Below are 20980 nucleotides of genomic sequence, written 5' to 3'. Positions count from 1 at the left end.
GTGTTTTTCGTATCCTGCTATCCATTTTTCCAGTAGTTGGTAGCTGCACTGGGAATCAGCCTGCAAGGAGATCAGCTAAAAGTAGTTGGATCTGTATGTGCTTTATAATTAATTGAAATAAGTCGATTAATTGATTAAAAAAAAAAAAAAGATTAATCGAACACAAAAATGTTGATCAGTAACAGCCCTAGAAATCACCATAACCTGGAAAGCGCCAAAACCTGGAAAGCGCCATAACCTGGAAAGCGCCATAACCTGGAAAGCGCCATAACCTGGAAAGCGCCATAACCTGGAAAGCGCCATAACCTGGAAAGCGCCATAACCTGGAAAGCGCCATAACCTGGAAAGCGCCATAACCTGGAAAGCGCCATAACCTGGAAAGCGTCATAAGCAGAATGCAGGACCTAAAGGTCAATTCCAGTATCTCTTTGCAGGCACCTTTAGCTTCTTAACATTTTAGGTTGTTGTAGTCAATTTGGTTTGACCGACAGCACGCAAAAGGTAAGTTTCAGGGGGTCCAATTTAGTGCACCAAACTGAACACAGAGCTCCACAACCTGTCAGGGAGAGAGGAGACCGATGCTGTGTCCCTTGTACATACGGACACAGCATCAGTCACCTCCCCCAGTCAGTCCCCTCCACACACAGTTAGAACACACCCAGGTAATACATTTAACCCCTTCTTTACCCCCTAGTGTTAACCCCTTCCCTGACAGTCACATTTATACAGTAATCAGTGCATTTGTAAAGCACTAATCGCTGTGTAAATGTGAATGGTTCCGAAATTGTGTCAAAAGTGTCCGATATGTCGGCCGCAATATCACAGGCCTGACAAAAAAAAAAAAAAAACGCAGATCGCCGCCATTACTAGTAAAAAAAAGAAAAAAGAAAAAAAATCATAAATCTATCCCCTATTTTGTAGGCGCTAGAACTTTTGCGCAAACCAGTCAATATAAGCTTATTGTGATTTTTTTTTAACAAAAATATGTAGAAGAATACGTATCGGCCTAAACTGAGGAAAAAAAAAAAAAAAAGAATTGGGATATTATTATAACAAAAAGTAAAAAATATTGTGTTTTTTTTTCAAAATGTTCTGTCTTTTTTTGTGTATAGCGCAAAAAATAAAAATCGCAGAGATGATCAAATACCACCAAAAGAAAGCTCTATTTGTGAGGAAAAAATGATAAAAATATAATCTGGGTACAGTGTTGTATGACTGCGCAATTGTCATTCAAAATGCGTCAGCACTAAAAGCTGAAAAATTGGTCTGGGCAGGAAGGGGGTTTAAGTGCCCAGTAATGAAGTGGTTAACTTATATACAAAGAAAACAGTCCCCCTTTACAGGTGACACCAGACACATAATAAAGTTGAAAGTCTGCAACAAAGGGAGGGTGGGAGGGAGCACCACAGCTGCTGCTACTGAGGCGACTGAGCTTTTAGGGCTCTGAATCCCCCTTTTTATCCCTTAAAGAAACCCCCTTAGCTGCCCAGATACAGAGGTCAACTGAACATCTCGGGCAGCCAAGGACCAATTAGAACGCTTCCCACACTTTTTAGTCCTGAGGAGGCTGCCCAATAATAAGCTAGCAACCCCCTGAACTGCCCAGCTACAGCTACCCCTACTGCCAGCTGTTCAGAAACCAATGGGAACCTTTCCCTCCAATTTTGTTCTGAAGGAATAAAGAAACCCTGCTGCCGCAATCCCGTTAAGCAATGAGGGCTTAAACTGTTTTTCCCCCCTTTCCTTACATTTCTGCTTACAACAATCTGACTTTACACTGTATATGCCAGGTTTGGCCCTTTAAATAAAAAAAAGCTAGTGACATACATTTGTATTTCCTGTCCTTGTTGCATGTAGATTATTTGGTTGGTTATGAGTATGTAAGTCACCCTACCTATATAGCAAATAGCTTGCATCCCAAAACACTTGCAGCACCCAAAAGGTAAGATGAGCTGACTTTCAGACACCCACAGGTAGTAATAGCAGTTTAGGAACCTTACATTTTTTGGGTTTATATTAGGTAAAAAAACTAAAACATAATATAAAAAAAATATGTATGTTAAATAAAAATGTAAAAATACCTCAATATCCAGCATCTACTGAACATTACTATTGCCTACTGAGAGCTCATTAAAGCTTAAAGCGGTGGTTCACCCTTAGAGGGCATTTTTTAGCCTTAGATTCCTGCTCGTTTTTACTAGGGGAATCGGCTATTTATTTTAAAATATGTGCAGTACTTACCCGTTTACGAGATGCATCCTCTCCGTCGCTTCCGGGTATGGGCTTCGGGAATGGGCGTTCCTTCTTGATTGACAGGCTTCCGAGAGGCTTCCGACGGTCGCATCCATCGCGTCACGATTTTCCGAAAGAAGCCGAACGTCGGTGCGCAGGCGCAGTATAGAGCCGCACCGACGTTCGGCTTCTTTCGGCTACGAGTGACGCGATGGATGCGACCGTCGGAAGCCTCTCGGAAGGCTGTCAATCAAGAAGGAACGCCCGCACCCGAAGACCCATACCCGGAAGCGACGGAAGAAGATGCAGCTCGAAAACGGGTAAGTACTGCTCATATTTTAATACAAATAGCCGATTCCCCTAGACCGAACGAGCAGGAAGCTAAGGGGAGAAAAATTTTTTTTTTACAAATGGGTGAACTCCCGCTTTAACTCCAGGCAAACAGCTAAATACACAAATTAAATACATATAACAGGAGTTGTTTGTCCTCCCAAAAGAGTTTTACGTCTCTCCAACAATTTCTAAAATATACACAGCACAGCTCTGTCTGTTAAAGTCAGGACATCAGACTGCTTCAGGGGGGACAAGTCTAGCTGCGGGGAGGATCAGCTAAGTATATCTCCTTTTTTTTGTTCCCCTAGGCATAAATGAACAATTAACCCTTATGCCCTGTACACACGATCGGTTCGTCTGATGAAAATGGTCCGATGGTCCGTTTTCATCGGACGAACCGATCGTGTGTGGGCCCCATCGTTTTTTTTCCCCATCGGTGAAAAAAAATAGAACCTGTTTTAAAATGTTCTGATGTTTAAAAAACCGATAGAAAAAAACGATCGTCTGTGGGGAAATCCATTGGTCAAAAATCCATGCATGCTCAGAATCAAGTCGACGCATGCTCGGAAGCATTGAACTTCATTTTTTTCTGCATGTCGTTGTGTTTTACGTCACCGCATTGGATACGATCGGATTTTTAACTGATGGTGTGTAGGCAAGACTGATGAAAGTCAGCTTTATCGGATATCTGATGAAAAAAATCCATCGGTCCGTTTTCATCGGATGAACCGATCGTGTGTACGTGGCATAACTGTACAGGCACAGGATTTTTTTAGTTTTTTATGTGCCTGGAGTTGGGCTTTAAGGTACTTGTATAAGGCTTGTACTTAAGCAATATACTTTATGTATTAGTGAAAACAGAACTGCATTATTTATATATTTTATATCTCCAGTGCCCGTCGCCTGTTTACACATTGTGCACGAGGTAGAAGACTGTTATATCTCCACTTTTAAAACTAACTTCAATAAAAAACTGTATTGTGCCAGTCACATGATACCTTCAGCTATCACACAAGGTGGCTTTAAAAGTACCGTATTTATCGGCGTATACCGCGCACTTTTTTGCCCTGAAAATCAGGGCAAAATCGTGGGTGTGCGGTATACGCCGATACCCGCTTTCCCGCGCCGAGTTTGAATACTGTGCCGTACACTCGGGTATAGTCGGGCAGTCTCGGCTCCTTCCGCGCTCACTTCCTGGACGTACAGGACGTCAGCGCGAGAGTTGCTGAGCCTGCCCGACAATACACAAGTGTACTGCGCTCTTTATATGTCGGCGCAGTATTCAAACTCAGCGCGGGAAACGAGCGGAGAGGACGCGAGGACGCCGCAGAAGGACGCCGGACCCGACGAAGAGGACACGCGAAGCCGCAGACGGACACCGGACCCGACGAAGAGGACACCCGAAGCTGCAGAAGGACGCCGGACCCGACGAAGAGGACACGCGAAGCCGCAGACGGACACCGGACCCGACGAAGAGGACACCCGAAGCTGCAGAAGGACGCCGGACCCGACGAAGAGGACACCCGAAGCCACAGACGGACGCCGGACCCGACGAGGTCGCCGATGGACGCCGCGCAAGACACCAAAACTGCAAGTACAAAAAAAACTTTTTCCACAGGATTCGGGGCAACTTTAGGGGTGCGCGGTATACGCGGGAGCGCGTTATACCGCGATAAATACGGTAATATGGACTGAAATGCCAACATTGGTTACCCTGGGTAATTTTCCTAACTGTTGGAACAGGATTTCAAGTTGCAGACTACATAGCATGGATTATTTGCTCATCAGTACACATAACAAAAAGTAACCACAGAAGAGAAAACATGCTTGCAAAATGATCAGGGAGGTAAAAGGCTTATATTACTCACACAATACAGCTCTATCTGTCTACACTATACTATTCAAATGCATCTCAGTGGTTTTAAAACTATATGTGTTAAGAGTTTATTCAGCCTAGTGTTTAGTGTGCCCAATTTTATTTCAAGACAGCTTTTCCTGCCAACGTTAAACAGAACTTCTATTTAGTGCCTTAAATTCAAGAGAAAAACTTTTAAACCACAAACCTAGTTTGGATGAAGAAAGTCATACTTTGGCAAAATCTGTATGGGAGTCTGTGTTATAAAAATGTCAGATTTTAACATCTGAGGTTATTTAGTGAACGTTAAAAAAAAAAAAAAGTGTATTAATTACTATAGCAAAACGTTTATTTGTTTTCTTGTTAAAAAGGCATATTCTGCTCAACCCGCAAATTGTAATATTGCATTTAGCAATACAAAAAAACAACAAAAAAAAATATATCCAATCATGACATTCAAAATAAGCACAATTTTCTATGAAAAAAAAAATACCTTAAAACGCATATGCAATGCCAGGACAGTATTAAACATATAGGAGCTCGGGAACATTACCGCTTGGGTTATTTAGAAAGCCTTTGAAGAATGCTGTTGGTTTTCTTCCAACAAAGAGAAAACAAATATTGGACAATGTTTCGTTTTTGTAAGTGCGATACTATTGTCATGTCATCTAAGTTTTTCAAAAAGTGTCATTCCACAGAGAAAAACAACAATATTATGGAGAACTAACAGTTTTGCATTGATTACATTTTTTTTTTACTCTTATTTTATAACATTTTTGTAGCATCTGTAAAACATCCTTAGGAATGTGCTTATTGACTGCTCCTGTGGACTGAAAAGCCAGACAGGCAAAGCCTCTATGTTGCTGCTACAGCACATGATAAAGTTACTGTAATTAAAATAAAGAATGTATGGGGTTTTTCAAGAAGCATACAAGGTGGTAAAATAACACACACACGCACACACACACACACACACACACACACACAGTATATACAGAACTGTACTGTATATCTTAAAGTGTTACTAAACCCACAACAGTGAAATCAGTCTGTATATGCAGCAAAAGCACACTTGTTATACTCACGGTTAAATATAAGGGGTTAATCCTTTGCATTGTGTAAAAAGACTGTTTCATCCTGTCTTCTCTGCTCCTCCCCTTCTTTCACTGTCCCCAATTCATGTGCTGACAGTACAGAGCCTAAGAGACACTCTGCACATGCTCAGTTTGGTGAGTATTGCTCCCTTTTTGCATGTGATCAGCACAGGGCAAATGAGGACTGTCCAGACAGAGGGTCAGGGGTCATACAGCCTAATAGGACATTCAGAGGAGAATGAAAACTCCTCCTACAAGCTTTAACCAGTGCTCCGCCAGACACAAGTCATAAGACTGCTATGCACTGCTGATGAGAAAAGGTATTTAGCAGTTTATAATTACTAAAATAATTGCATTTTCATTTTCTGTGTACTGTGGGAGACCAGATATAGTGAATGCAGGGTCCTGGGTTTAGTAACACTTTAAAGATTGATTATTATTATTAAAGAGGAGGTTCCACCTGAAAAAAAATATTCCACCAAAAATATTTAAAAAAAATAAAAATAAAAAAAATGAAAAAAAATTTTTTTTACTTACCCTAAATAGCTGTTGCTATGCGGAAGTGCCGAATCTGCCTCTTAATCCTCCCCGGTGGATTATTTTCCTCCTCCTACACTGGGTGTCTTCTTGTGAATGGGGCGCGCTGCATTCTGGGAACTGTGTGTGTCCCAGAAAGCAGCCGGCCCATTCACAAAGCTTGCGCATGCGCAGTAGGAAACGGGCAGTGAAGCTGTACGGCTTCACTGCCTGTTTCCCTTACTGTGGATGGCGGCGCTTGGAGCTGCTAGTATCGAGGATCGGCCTCGGCGGGGGCCCGACATCGCTGGCAGCTAGGACAGGTAAGTGTCCTTATTAAAAGTCAGCAGCTAGTGTTAGTAGCTGCTGACTTTTATTTAATTTTTTTTTGTAATGGAACATCCGCTTTAAGTAACCATATAGTGAGTGCACTGTTTTCAGCCTGACTAATTCGATATGAGGGGGTGCTGACAAGTATTGAGCCTTACCCAGAAAAAAATTGAGATAGAAAGCTGTAAATTGCAGGGTGTACTAGCCAATTTGTCTATTTTGAATGGTGCATAAATCAACTACCTATGATGGTAACTTCTCTTTCTTTTTCAGGTCCAAAGTGAACCCAGCAGCAACTCAAGAAAAATTCAATGTGGAAGAGCAAAGGACCATAATCAAGTTCCGGTTTCTCCAAAGGAAAGGTGTGAAGCAGATCCATAATGAAATGTCAAAACTTTGGGTGACAGTCGCCCCTTTGTATGCAACAGTTAAACGTTGGGTTGTCAATTTTAAAACTGTCCATTTCAGTGTTGTAAGTGAGAAACGGAGTGGAAGGCCTGTTTCTGTCTCTGTGCCTGCAAATGTGAAAGCCATCCATGACATGATCAAGGAGGACCCCCGAACATCAGTCAAAAGTATTGCTACATATCTGGGAATATCACAGGAGAGAGTTGGCGCCATTATCCACAACAACTTGGAAATGAGAAAGCTTGCAGCAAAGTGGCTCCCAGATTGACAACCGAACAAAGGGGGAAACGTGTGGAGACATCGGTGGCTGTTTTGGAACAGTTTGTACGAAATTGGTCAGACTTCCTGGACAAACTGGTAACTGGTGATGAGTCATGGATCTATTATTATGATCCTAAGACAAAGGAACAGTCTAAGGAACAGTCTAAAGAATGGAAGCACGGTAGTTTCCCTAGGCCAAAGATGTTCCGTGTGCAAAAGTCAGTGCAGCACACGGAAGCAAACGGCAACAGTTTTTTGGGATAAAAAGGGAGTTCTGCTGGTGGACTACCTCTAAGGCCCCGTACACACGGTCGGACAAAACCGATGAGAATGGACCGAGGTTCAGTTTCATCGGTCCAAACCGACCGTGTGTATAGCCCATCGGTCTGTTTTCCTTCGGTCCAAAATTTTAAAACATGCTTCAAAACCGAACCGATGGACCGCTGCCCGACCGGGCAGCGGTCCAAACCGATGGTTAGTACAGAAAAGCATTGGTTCAAAACCCGCGCATGCTCAGAGTCAAGTCGACACATGCTTGGAAGCATTGGACTTCGTTTTATTCAGCACGTCGTGTGTTTGACATCACCGCGTTCTGACCCGATCGGTTTTTAAAAACGATGGTGTGTACACACATTAGGCCACTTCAGCGGTGAACCGATGAAAACGGTCCGTCGGACCATTCTCATCGGTTTGGAACGACCGCGTGTACGGGGCCTAAAAGGGTTCAAACATCAATGCAACATATTACTGTGCTTTAATGACAAAGTTAGGGGAAATATAAAGGAAAAACATTGAGGACATCTCTTCAAAAGTGTCATCCTGTTGCATGACAATGCCTCGTCACACACTGCAGGTGAAATAATGGCAAAACTGGCCTCCTTAGGCTTTCAAGTGATGCCCATCCACATTATTTGCCCGACCTGACTCCTTCTGACTATCATCTGTCCCCTAATCTCAAAAAAACACCTAAAAGTGACAACAATTTGGGAGTGTTTCGAAGGCAACTAGCAGTCGGAAACATTTTATTTGCAAGGACTTAAAAAGCTCCAGGACTGATGTTGCAAGTGCATTGACTTCCTGGGGGGAATATGTAGAACGGTGTGGCAGTTACCGCTTCCTATCTTAATTTTTCTGGGTAAGACTCAATACTTATCAGCACCCCCTCGTACATTTGCACTGTGAGAAGGAGCCCTGAACAATCATTGTGCAGCACTATGGAGCAGGAAGCACACACTGTTTATATAAAGGCTACTCCCAGTAACACAAATAAACACATTGACTGATAACACAATTTATACTGGCTCATATCCTGTAAACAACATGTAAAATAGATGAACCTGGCAAACTCTGCAAGTCTCATCTTTTTTGGCAAGTTGCAAATTTATGATTCTCATTAATACATACAAGCTGATTTTTCAGATCCACAGAGAATCACTTAATTTGTGGATCCATTTAAATTCATGGGTTATGCAATTCTGAAAAGATAAGTTACATATGCAATAATACATTCAAGCAAATCAAACATTTATTTTTTCACAGATAAAAATGAGACTCTCTGAATTCACCAACTTGTATTTGTTCAGAATAACTTGTAATGTGCAATTTGGAGACTGGGGCAGTTTTTTTTTTTTTACGTGCATTAACATATAACTGACCACCCAGGCAGACAGTGTGCACATCTAGTTTACAGCCGAGAGTGAGATATGCCAGCCAGTACAGACGGGGTTAATTATAGTAAACATACCTTCACAGCCTCCTCCTTTTCATTACATAAAAGGGGAAAGTCAGGTATTTTATAGGATTTTTCCACTGAATAACAAAGGTAAACAGTCATGTAAAGGTGCTATCCCAATCTGGCTGCCAAAGTGGAAATAAACTTTAAACAAGGTAAGTGGGCTCTGAGACCAGTAGTAAAATATAGGTGGGCATACTAGTTTTCAACTTTGCTTCCCCCAAAGTTGATATATGCATATTTAGGGTTTCTGGGGCCGCAGTGGTGGGAATGCATTAAAAGAGGCATGCTAGTATTACAGGTTTCCTGCTTTCAAATGTTTTTGCAGGTCTACATCTTTTTATACAGACAGGTTTGATTTTACCATTAGTAGATGTAATGAAAATATAACAAAACTAACCATGTGTAATATGCACAAAAAGTGAATTGACCACTACACTTATTAAAAAAAAACTGTATATATCAGGTACACTTATAACGTTTTTGATTCAATGGTCTATTTTAAAAATAGAGATATTGTTTCAAGGGTGATTCGACTTTTACCAAAACTTGAAAAATGGCTTTGTGTAAGTTTAACTAAAAATGGCCTTCACATTTTTAGGTCACATGCACACAGGTATTAAAATACATGTGTCCACATGCATTTGGAATTTCTAAATGCATCTGGAAGCATGTAATTCACACCTTGATGTTCAGTTGCATCTAGGTGCATTTAGTCTGGCAGTGTCTCAGAACACCAGGTTTTCTACAGCTAAACATACACGGTATTGTCAAAAGTATTGGGACACCTGCCTTTACACACACATGAACTTTAATGCCATCCCAGCCTTAGTCTGTAGGGTTCAATATTGAGTTGGCCCAGCCTTTGCAGCTATAACAGCTTCAACTCTTCTGGGAAGGCTGTCTACAAGGTTTAGAAGTGTGTCTATGGGAATGTTTAACCATTCTCCCAAAAGCGCATTTGTGAGGTCAGACACTGATGTTAGACGAGAATTCCTGGCTCCCAGTCTCCACTCTAATTCATTCCAAAGGTAATATTTTAGGTTGAGGTCAGGCCAGTCAAGTTCCTCCACCCCAAACTTGCTCATCCATGTCTTTATGGACATGCTTTGTGAACTGGTCCAAATAATTTGGTGGGGGGAGGGATTATGGTGTGGGGTTGTTTTTCCAGGGGTTGGGTTTGGCCACTTATTTCCAGTGAAGGGAACTCTTAAAGTGTCAGCATACCAAGACATTTTGGACAATTTCATTCACTTAACTTTGTGGGAACAGTTTGGGGATGACCCCTTCCTGTTCCAACACGACCAGTGCACAAAGCAAGGTCCATAAAGACCTTGCTTTGTGGACACGCAAGTTTTGGGGTTGAGGAACTTTCCTGCCTTGTCAACCAAATTGATCTTCTCCCCACCAGAGCCTGCTCCTCATCAACATCACGCAAGTTCTCCCCCCAGCAGCAACCGATAAGACACCCACAGGATTCAGATGGGGATACCCATAGATAGGATTCAGATGGGGATACCTGGTGAGCCACAGCAGCACCCCCTACTAAACCCCAAATATAACTGGTATCCCATACAGTGTGGAGCTTGCCAGCTCTCAGCTTTTAACCATTAATGCTAAACCTGAAAGGGTACCTAGATCAAGGGACTCAAGCTTATCAAGCTGTGCCACGCATCTGTCTTCGCAACCAGAGCAGCACACTGCTCCAAGCCTAGTGCCCATCTGTGGGAGATCCACCACTCACCACTTGGAACCATGGTGTGACTCTTCATTAATTATGATGTGACTACTGGAAAGACACCACTGTTGCCTTAGCTACAGCCATAGCCCAGGGGCTCTCTAAGCAAACTCCAGTTCTAGCCCAAACACTCGAGCATCAGTCTCCTCCACCAATGGCATTTAATTCAGATGCAGCTAAACCTATATTGTTGAAGGAATTTATCCATTCATCCATCCATTTAGTCCATTCGTACTAAAGAAGATATTTTATCTTCTAGTCCAAAAAGCCTGCGACACCTGTCATTCCAATATCAAAGCACTACATGGAGGATTTTCAGGTCCTCACCAATCATGTTGAAACAGTGGAAGATGAGCCCCAAACCTCTAAACATGAGATTCCTCTGCTGAATACTCAAACTGCAGCACACAATTCTACTATCAGAGACAATCAACGACACTTGGAAGATCTAGACAATAGGAATCGTAGAAATAAATATCAGAATAAGGGTTTTACAAAAGTTACAAAATCAGAAGACCAAAAGAGACTTTACATGAATTTTCTAACAATATCTTGGATGAACCTTAAAAAGACACAAGACACACACATTATGCAGCCACTCCTGATGACCCTCTGAGGTGCCAATATTTCATACCACTGGGGGTTGCTCTTCAGCTTAACTGTTAGAAGGGATGGAAAATCTGTGACTTGTATATTGCCCCAAACTCTCAGCCTTGCTCACACAGGCAGCTTTTATTTTTTTTTGACAGCTCTAGAAAGTGATATGTGATATGTACACATTCAGAGCTGACTAAGGTATGGAGAAAGATTTGCCACCTCCTGGATGTCTGTTTTTTAAAGGCAATCTTACTGCAAGCAAGGGCATTAGATGTAGTTGACTGCCTAAGTGGCATGCTGTACGCCATTTGTGGCTTGTGAGTGCAGCAATGTGCACAGCCATGTCCATCAGCAATGTTAGCTTGCTGCTTGGCAATTAGAACGCAGTAAAAAAATTGAGGAGCAACTGCCTGTTTTCACTGCCCCTCTTTTGCCTATGTGGTGTTACACTAATCTAGATCAAGTCCTAGTCTTACTGGCTCCTGATCGTTACTCTGAGACTGGGGGCATGTGATCGAGCATGCTCCCAGCACAAATACATGTGCAATTCCATGAAAAAAATACAACTTTTGTGACATCACTTATATATACACTGCTGTTAGGGTTGTTAAGGCTGATGTAGAGACAACAAAAGTCTAGTTCTTAAACAAAACAGGATGTTTATGTCAGCAGAGTCCCGCGGGCACAGTCTTGGAGCTTGCGGCAGGGGTGCACGCGCCTGCTCGGCGGCAAATTCAAAGCAACGTGCCATTCTGCCAACGTATATGTGCAGGAGGCGGTCGGCAAGGAGATAACGTTTTTATTAAAAGATTTCACACTATATGGAGCGTATTATGTTTCCTCTGAGAGTCCATGCACCGATATTTGGAGATATTTATATGTGAGTGCGAACCGGAATAATGCGTTTCTCGATTCCTCATACCTGGTGGGCTGTACCGGATACAGATTGAGAAGGGTGATGTGATCTAAATATACTAAACACAAGTGCTTTTTTACTTCTATATGTATAGAGGGTCAAAATTGTCTGGTAAGCTTACATCTATCTTCGGTGGTGGTGGTGGCAATAACGTGAATCATAAGCAATAGTGGTGAATTTATGCTATACTGTAAAAAATAAATAACATTTTTTAAATAGAAGAGTGGATTGCTTTTCCTTCATGTGGACTAGATTGTTTTGACAATTTTGATGTTTTACTTTATCTTAACCACTTAAGCCCCGGATCAATATGCTGCTAAATGCCCAAAGGCGTTTTTACAATTCGGCACTGCGTCGCTTTAACTGACAATTGCGCGGTCGTGCGACGTGGCTCCCAAACAAAATTGACGTCCTTTTTTTCCCACAAATAGAGCTTTCTTTTGGTGGTATTTGATCACCTCTGCGCTTTTTATTTTTTGCGCTATAAACAAAAATAGAGCGACAATTTTGAAAAAAATTCAATATTTTTTACTTTTTGCTATAATAAATATCCCCCAAAAACATATATAAAAAAAAAAATTCCTCCGTTTAGGCCGATACGTATTCTTCTACATCGCAATAAGCGTTTATCGATTGGTTTGCGCAAAATTTATAGCGTTTACAAAATAGGGGATAGTTTTTTTTTTTTTTTTACTACTAATGGCGGCTATCAGCGATTTTTTTCGTGACTGCGACATTATGGCGGACACTTCGGACAATTTCGACACATTTTTGGGACCATTGTCATTTTCACAGCAAAAAATGCATTTAAATTGCATTGTTTATTGTGAAAATTACAGTTGCAGTTTGGGAGTTAACCACAGGGGGCGCTGTAGGAGTTAGGGTTCACCTCGTGTGTGTTTACAACTGTAGGGGGGTGTGACTGTAGGTCTGATGTCATCGATCGAGTCTCCCTATAAAAAGGAATGACTCGATCGATGCAGCCGCCACAGTGAAGCACGGGGAAGCCATGTTTACATACGGCTCTCCCCGTTCTTCAGCTCCAGGGAGCGATCGCGAAGGGTCGGCTAGAAACGAATAGCCGCGCCCTCGTCCCAGATCTCTCCTGAAGCCACGGGAACCGCCGCATGTACAGGGTACGTTGATGTGCCTGTCCGTGCCATTCTGCCGACGTAAATGTACATGCCGCGGTCCGGAAGTGGTTAAATGCATTTACATTTTTGGTTGTAACATGGAAAAATGTGGAACATTTCAAGGGGTGTGAATACTTTTTCAAGGCACTGTAGTCTGGTCCTGCAGCCTCCTGGGATGCATAAAGTTATCCCAGGAGACTGCGGGCAGGCGGGTGGGGGTGTTGGGCTGAGATTACATCATTCTCATCTAGGTGAGGAACGAGAAAGTCTAAGCAGTTAATGACAAAAAAATGGCACAACCCCCCCCCCCCCCCCAAAAAAAAAAAAAAAAAACAGCTGCTATTAAAATAGAGATGGGGGAAGAGAAGAGACAGCAACTTTAATTTTAATAAGCAAATCTTCACATTTTGTAAATAATAGGTAAATACCTAAGTTTCTTTACCACAGGACTTGAGGCTTTAGCTTAAAATAAATATACAAGAATCAATGTGAAACCATGTACTTCTTATCATTCCATGACAACAAACACAATTTTACATTCACCAGGTTACAGCAAGTTCCTACCAAGGACTTAACGGTACAAGTCTTCAATTAAGTTAATTATCAGTAATACTTCAGGAATATGCATTTACTTTTCTTATTTTCATGAACTAAACTAGTCAGGGCTTTACATGGTCAGATGAAATGAGCCCCCATGCTTTATTTTAACTTAAAAAAAAAAATGTTTTAAACTACCCATTCTTTATCCAAAGACTTTGACTGTTGCATAAGCATTGGGCACTCTTATGCACATAAGTGGAGATGCGTTGCTAGGCAGTAGGTTACTGATCCAGCAAATAGCCTCGACAGCTTTAAGATGCCACACTTATAGCCTTTTACTGGAAAACAATATGTAATGCAATGTCTGTGTATAACACAATCTATTACTGGTGGCTTGCATACCACAATCTCTCTCATTACTAGTTAAACATTTATCTCCATTTACACTAATATGGCTGCAGCATATTGTAGAAGGAAGTAAATGTCACCTGGTCCAGGGTTTATGAAAGGAGTCAGATTAATCATGGTTTCTGCATTCCATTTAGTGTTACATATTTGGTGCTAATATATTTGATTATTTCTGTAAAACAGACTACACATTTAAGTAATGTATCTATCCATCATCCTTAACAATAGAGTACAAAGGCGGATTAGATGGAGTGATTTGCACAGTCTTGCATGGGGAGGACTTATCATTGTTCGCTAATTTACTTTTATGTTTTTAATCGAAAAATAGATCTACAATACGATAAGTAGATATTTTATTAACAATAAAGACATCGGTTTGGAAATAATGGTAATAATTTCATATGATAGTACAGAAACAAACTGGTATAAAACGCACTTATAATTGAAATGAGCGATGGGCATTCATATGGATTCATTCTTCATTTGGGAGGTTGTGGCAGTGTTGCCAACCGTCCGTATTTTTATGGACAATTTGTAAAAACAGGCACTTTTTTCCCCTGTTCGTAAATGTCAGTGGTTGCGGGAATGTGCCAGTAAAAATAGCCGAGATCAGTTCAGCTTGGAACTGCACATGGAGATTGGAGGCAGGGGGTGATTGGAGGCAGGGGGTGATGGTGGCTGTGGTGGCACCGCAGAGGGGGATGGAGGCAGGGGGTGTTAGTGGCAGGGGGTGATTGGAGGCAGGGGGTGTTGGTGGCACCTCAGAGGGGGATGGTGACACCGCAGAGGGTGGGGGATGGAGACAGGGGTTGTTGGTGGCACCGCAGAGGGGGATGGAGGCAGGGGGAGATTGGAGGCAGCGGGAGATTGTGGCACCGCAGAGGGGGGTGAAGGCAGGGGGTGTTGGTGGCAGAGGGGGATGGAGGCAGGGGGTGATGTGACTAAATAATTTGCCCTTATTATATCGAAAATACCAAAAATATGTTTTTTTACCTTAATATCTACCTTAAATCACATTGCTATTTGCCTAGCGTACTTGTTTGTAGCCTAAATACTGAAATGTGCACCTAAAAATTTAATTTACTAACTGTTGTGAGTCGTGCCAGTAAATGGGTGTCGTGCCAGTAAATTTCAATCTGGTAGGTTGGCAACACTGGGTTTTGGGAAAACATACAACCACTGGAAATATGTTGCAACCATTTTAACCACATTGGCTTTACCAACCTAAATTGATGTGATGCAATCCACGGTAACGGATTAAACATCAGGTTTCCAATGTGTAGTGAAGCTGGTTTTGTTGTTGTGGGTTAGTGTATGCTGATGTAGTCAGCCCCATGTTGGTAAATAAATATAAAATTGTAGAATATAGTGGTTGATGGCATGAACCATGGATGCATTTGGATACTAATGAAGTGTTTCATACTATATTCTGTCTTTTTTTAAAGTTGGTGTTATTTACCAACATGGGGCTAACTATAGTGGAATGCACTAACCCACAATAAGCAATCAGACACCAGCTTTTATTACCTTCACTACACATAAGAGCAAATGTCTAATCTGTGTTGCATCACATTTATTTAGGTTAGTAAAGCCAACGTATGAAAAATGGTTGCAACAAAATTTCAGTAGTTACTCATATTCCCACAACCTCCCAAGTGAATGCTTACACAAAACATGTTCCTATTTACCATATCAACTGAAAACAGAAAGATCACTTTACTATTGTCTTGGATGTTTACAAACAAAAAACAATTCCACATCAACCTACTAGCAACCAGTATACGTGGTGCACACACACATACACAACATTTGCTCCTTTTGCCTAGACTGCCCCAGATCAATCAAACTAAATTATCTCCTGACTGGTATGAATTGCTGCACATATGAACTTTTCCACTTTGTTGGGTAGAAAAAAAATGTGGCGTTTGCTTGACATCCTGAATCAAATTCCAGGTTTATTTACAAAGCACATCACTTTTTTTTTATATAAACCTGCAGTGCTTTACAGGACATCAACGGTTTCCAATATTGTGCAATAGATCAACACCAAAAAAAATGTGTTCCTTCATAAAGTTAATAATTCTGGGAAGCAGGAAGTATATTGGGAGGGACAACTGATAGGCACAGGCAGCTGAGTGCAGCTTGTTGACATGGCATCTGGTGAGTCACAGCGATCACCACGTTATTATATTCCAAAGTAATAAAATACAAAATCAAACCTTTAAGCCTTTTTATATCTGGCTAGGAGGAGATTCATGCACATAGAAAAATCTTGATCATTTACAGCATAGAGTTAAAAGTGACACAAACAGCTAAAAAAATAATACAAGCCAGGTTATGCTCTGGTAGCTAATCACCGACAATGACAAACACTTCAATAAAGATTTAAAGAAGCATCATCTGTACCATATGTCAGCCTATGGAAACTAGTGATTGAAAGCCTTCATTGAGAAGCTCTTTTCCTTATTTGACAGTTTATAAGTTATTTCATAAAAATATATATATATTATAGCTATAGTGTACTACACAGAGATTACAACCTTCATTGAGGATCTATTATTGCTTTTATTGCCATTTATAAGCTCGATCTTATAGGTATAGGGTGCTATACAATGCTCATAACCTACAGGGGAGAGGCAATATAAAAGCTATTTTCATTAGAAATACATCCTATATAGTGTACTATACCTTGATTACAACCTTTACTGGCTATCTAGTCTGGTCTTTTAGCAGCGTAGAAGTTATTTTTATTATAAATGTATATTATAGTGCACTGTGTGGTTAAAAACCTCTGAGGATACGTTTTTCCTGTTGTAGCTGTTTACATGCTATTTTTATTATAAATATATCTTATAGCGTACTATATAGTGATTAAAAAATCTTAACGAAGGATCTTTTTTTCCTATTGTAGCTGTTTATATGCTATTTTTATTATAAATATATAGTATAGTTATAGTGTACTGTGTAGTGATTAAAAACCTTAATCAATTATCTTTTTTTACTATTGCAGCTGTTTATATGATTTTTTATTATTATTATTATAAATATACTTTATCTTATAGATATAGTGTACAATACAGTGCTTACAACCCTACACAGATGATCTATTCTTCTCAGTTTATAAGCTTTTTGTAGATAGATAGATAGATAGATAGATCTATATCGAGACATCTATCCATCCATCCATCCATCCATCTATATATATATATATATATATATATATATATCTTATAAGTACACTGTTTTCTATTTGAAAATTATTATTTTTATTATTTGAACTATGTTATGTACACACAACCGTTTTTCGGGTTGTAAAAAATTTAGTTTTTTTTTAATGTCATTAAAAACGATCGTGTGTGGGCTCCAGAGCATTTTTCACGATGGCCATTAAAAATTTCGAACATGCTCTAATTTTTCACGACGTTTTTAACGTTTTCGTTTTTAACGTCGTAAAAAATGGTCGTGTGTGGGCTTATGAGACGGGAGCGCTCGTTCTGGTAAAACTAGCGCTCGTAATGGAGTAAGCACATTCATCGCGCTGTAACAGACTGAAAAGCGTGAATCGTCTTTTACTAACACGGAATCAGCAAAAGCAGCCGCAAGGGTGGCGCCATCTTAATGGAACTTCCCCTTTATAGTGCCGTCGTACGTGTTGTACATCACCACGCTTTGCTAGAGCATTTTTTTTTTCACGATCGTGTGTAGGCAAGGCCGTTTTAACGATCGGGTTGAAAAAAAAAGTTGTTTCTTCTAGACCATTAAAAATGTCATATTTTACATCCCGAAAAACGGTCGTGTGTACGCAGCATTAGAGGCATAGTGATTACAACTGTCATCAAGGATCTGTTCTTCTCTTTTGCCACTTTTTAAAAATATATCTTTTAGTTATAGTGTACTATACAATGATTAAAACCTTCAAGGATCCGTTTTCTTTTGGCACCTTTTTCTTTTTAATCTATCTTTTAGTTATAGTGCACTATACAGTGATTAAAAACCTTCATCAAAAGATCTAGTCTTCTCCTTTAGCAGTTTACAAACTATCTGTTCTAGGGATAGTACACAGTTGAATAGTTGTGAAATACTTTTCTTCCTTGTTGTTACATAAAGAGATGATGGCATCACAGGATAATGACATGCACATTTCTAATGTATTGGATGTTGGCTTGAAAAAATTAAAGCTTTCAGATGAAGTGCCTAAACATTATGCACAGGAAGGAGACACTGGCTGAGATCCAATCTAGACCGACAATGCAGAGAATAAGGAGTGCAGGACATAATGAGCATTGCAATGTTTACATGTCAGACTAGAAGTCACTACTTTCTGGGACACTTTTAGCCCACACTATGTAACAATGTAAGTAGATGAGCAACCCAAGTCACAGATCACACACAATCTACTCCTAGGAGCCCCGATCACACACACACACACACACACACACACACAATCTACTCCTAGGAGCCCCGATCACACACACACACACACACACACAATCTACTCCTAGGAGCCCCTATCACACACAATCTACTCCTAGGAGCCCCGATCACACACACACACACACACAATCTACTCCTAGGAGCCCCGATCACACACAATCTACTCCTAGGAGCCCCGATCACACACAATCTACTCCTAGGAGCCCCGATCACACACAATCTCATCCTAGGAGCCCCGATCACACACAATCTCATCCTAGGAGCCCCGATCACACACAATCTCATCCTAAGAGTCCCGATCACACACAATCTACTCCTAAGAGTCCCGATCACACACACACACACACACACACACACACAATCTACTCCTAGGAGCCCCCCCGATCACACACAATCTACACCTAAGAGCGCAGATCACACACACAATCTACTCCTAAGAGCCCCCCCCCTCCCCCATCACACACAATCTACTCCTAAGAGCCCCGATCACTCACAATCTACTCCTAGGAGCCCCCCCATCACACACAATCTACTCCTAAGAGTCCCGATCACACACACACACACACACAATCTACTCCTAGGAGCCCCCCCCCGATCACACACAATCTACTCCTAGGAGCCCCCCGATCACACACAATCTACTCCTAGGAGCCCCCCCGATCACACACAATCTACTCCTAGGAGCCCCCCCCATCACACACAATCTACTCCTAAGAGTCCCGATCACACACAATCTACTCCTAGGAGCCCCCCCGATCACACACAATCTACTCCTAGGAGCCCCCCCATCACACACAATCTACTCCTAAGAGTCCCGATCACACACACACACACACACAATCTACTCCTAAGAGCCCCGATCACACACACGATCTACTCCTAAGAGCCCCGATCACACACAGTCTACTCCTAGGAGCCCCGACCACACAAACTTGCCAGCACAGGAAACTTCCCCAGTGATAGGAGGCGATGGGATCCTCACCTGCAACTGATTGTTAACTCCACTTTGGTGGCTGGGATGCTAGCGCTGAACGGGTTAAAGTCCCCTAGAGAAGCCGTATTCCTGTAGCCGAAATCCATCTCGTAGCCCAGTTTATCCGGTCCAAACATGGGGGCGGCGGAGGGGGGTTTGGAAGATCCGATGAAGGAGGGAGGCGAGGAAGCAGCACCGATCTCCGGCGAGCACACAGCTCTGACAGCACGGAGAGAGGAGGATGCAGCATGCAGTGACAGCACATGGGAGGGGGGAGGGGGAAGGGGCGGGGCCAGAGCTCACACTGTCAGCCTTGGATCCTCCACATCTGGAAAGTCACGATCACTGACAGCCCAACCCTATACTTGGCCGGAGATCACTCCACTATGGCTGTGTCTACTCACCCCCGGGTGTCCTGGCTAGCTGCTCACTAACTCATGGTACAAGGAAAGAATGTAACCTGCGGTGACCCCCTCATCCAATGCTGCAAAGGTTAACTGCCAGTTAAAATGTATCTATAATCAAAATATAAAACCACATTGCATCCCAATCATTTCTAGCTTACATTAGAACTACAGGTAAAACTTTTTTTAATTTCAGCTTGGAAATTAACGCAGGTTTATAACCCCTGTCAGATTTTTTCCCCCCTATCTGTGTCCCATTGGGGAGATTTACCTTCACTTCCTGTCCCATAGCCAAACAGGAAGTGAGAGGGAATCCCTGCAAATTAAGGGAATTCCTTGGGGAACCTAGGTCACCAGAACTAATGTCCCTATTGGAAGATTTCCCCTGTCCCCTCTACTACTTTTCTGGAGATATCCCAACATGTGTGACTTTCTTTTACTTTCACTTTCAGTACTAATGGTAAACAGGACAAATAGAGAAGGTGAATCTCCCTAATGGGGAACAGACAGCAATAAAAACTGTTAGGAGCGCTAATCCCTCATCTTCACTCTATCCAAAACCTAAAGTAAAACTAATGTTGTGTTGTTTTTTTTTTGTTTGTTTTTTGAGAAATAACAAACATGTTATACTTACCTGGTCGTGCAGTGGTTTTGCACAGAGCACCTTGGATCCTCCTCATCTCGGGTCCCTCTTTGGCACTCCTGGCCCCTCCCTCCTGTTAAATGCCCCCACAGCAAGCAGCTTGCTGTGGGGGCACTCGAGCCGAGCCGCAGCTCTGTGTGTGGCCTGGCCACACATCTCTCTCTACCCTTATTGGATCACCAGTGGCGGCTCGTGTTTTTTTGTTTGGGGGGTGGCAAACCCACCCACCTGAAAGCCCCCCCGCTTGCTGTCTGCCGGTCGGTCCACTTACCCCATCTAGGCGTCGGGCATCGGGCAGCGACGGGGATCGGGCAGCATCTCCTGTGTCTTCTCCTCCTCCTCCCTCCTCGCTTCCGCCGTGCATCTCCTCCCCTCCTCCTAGGTGTCCAATAGAATCGCCGGTCATTTCAACCAATCAGGTGATGGGTATCAG

General features: G+C 42.0%; 1 protein-coding gene across 1 annotated transcript in view; it reads right to left on the bottom strand.

The window, feature by feature from the left end:
• Positions 1-19750, bottom strand: part of CPNE8 (copine 8) — a 335485-nt gene extending 315735 nt beyond the window's left edge. The window contains exon 1 of the mRNA XM_040343623.1: positions 19510-19750. Coding sequence (XP_040199557.1) covers positions 19510-19637 — 128 coding nt within the window. The 5' untranslated portion in view covers positions 19638-19750. The remainder of the gene's footprint in view (positions 1-19509) is intronic.
• Positions 19751-20980: the final 1230 nt, after the last annotated feature.

This window comes from Rana temporaria, chromosome 3 (genome assembly GCF_905171775.1).
Source record: "Rana temporaria chromosome 3, aRanTem1.1, whole genome shotgun sequence".
Classification (NCBI taxonomy): domain Eukaryota; kingdom Metazoa; phylum Chordata; class Amphibia; order Anura; family Ranidae; genus Rana; species Rana temporaria.
The sequence above is the reverse complement of the archived record's forward strand: the minus strand, read 5'-3'. Positions and strand labels throughout refer to the sequence as shown.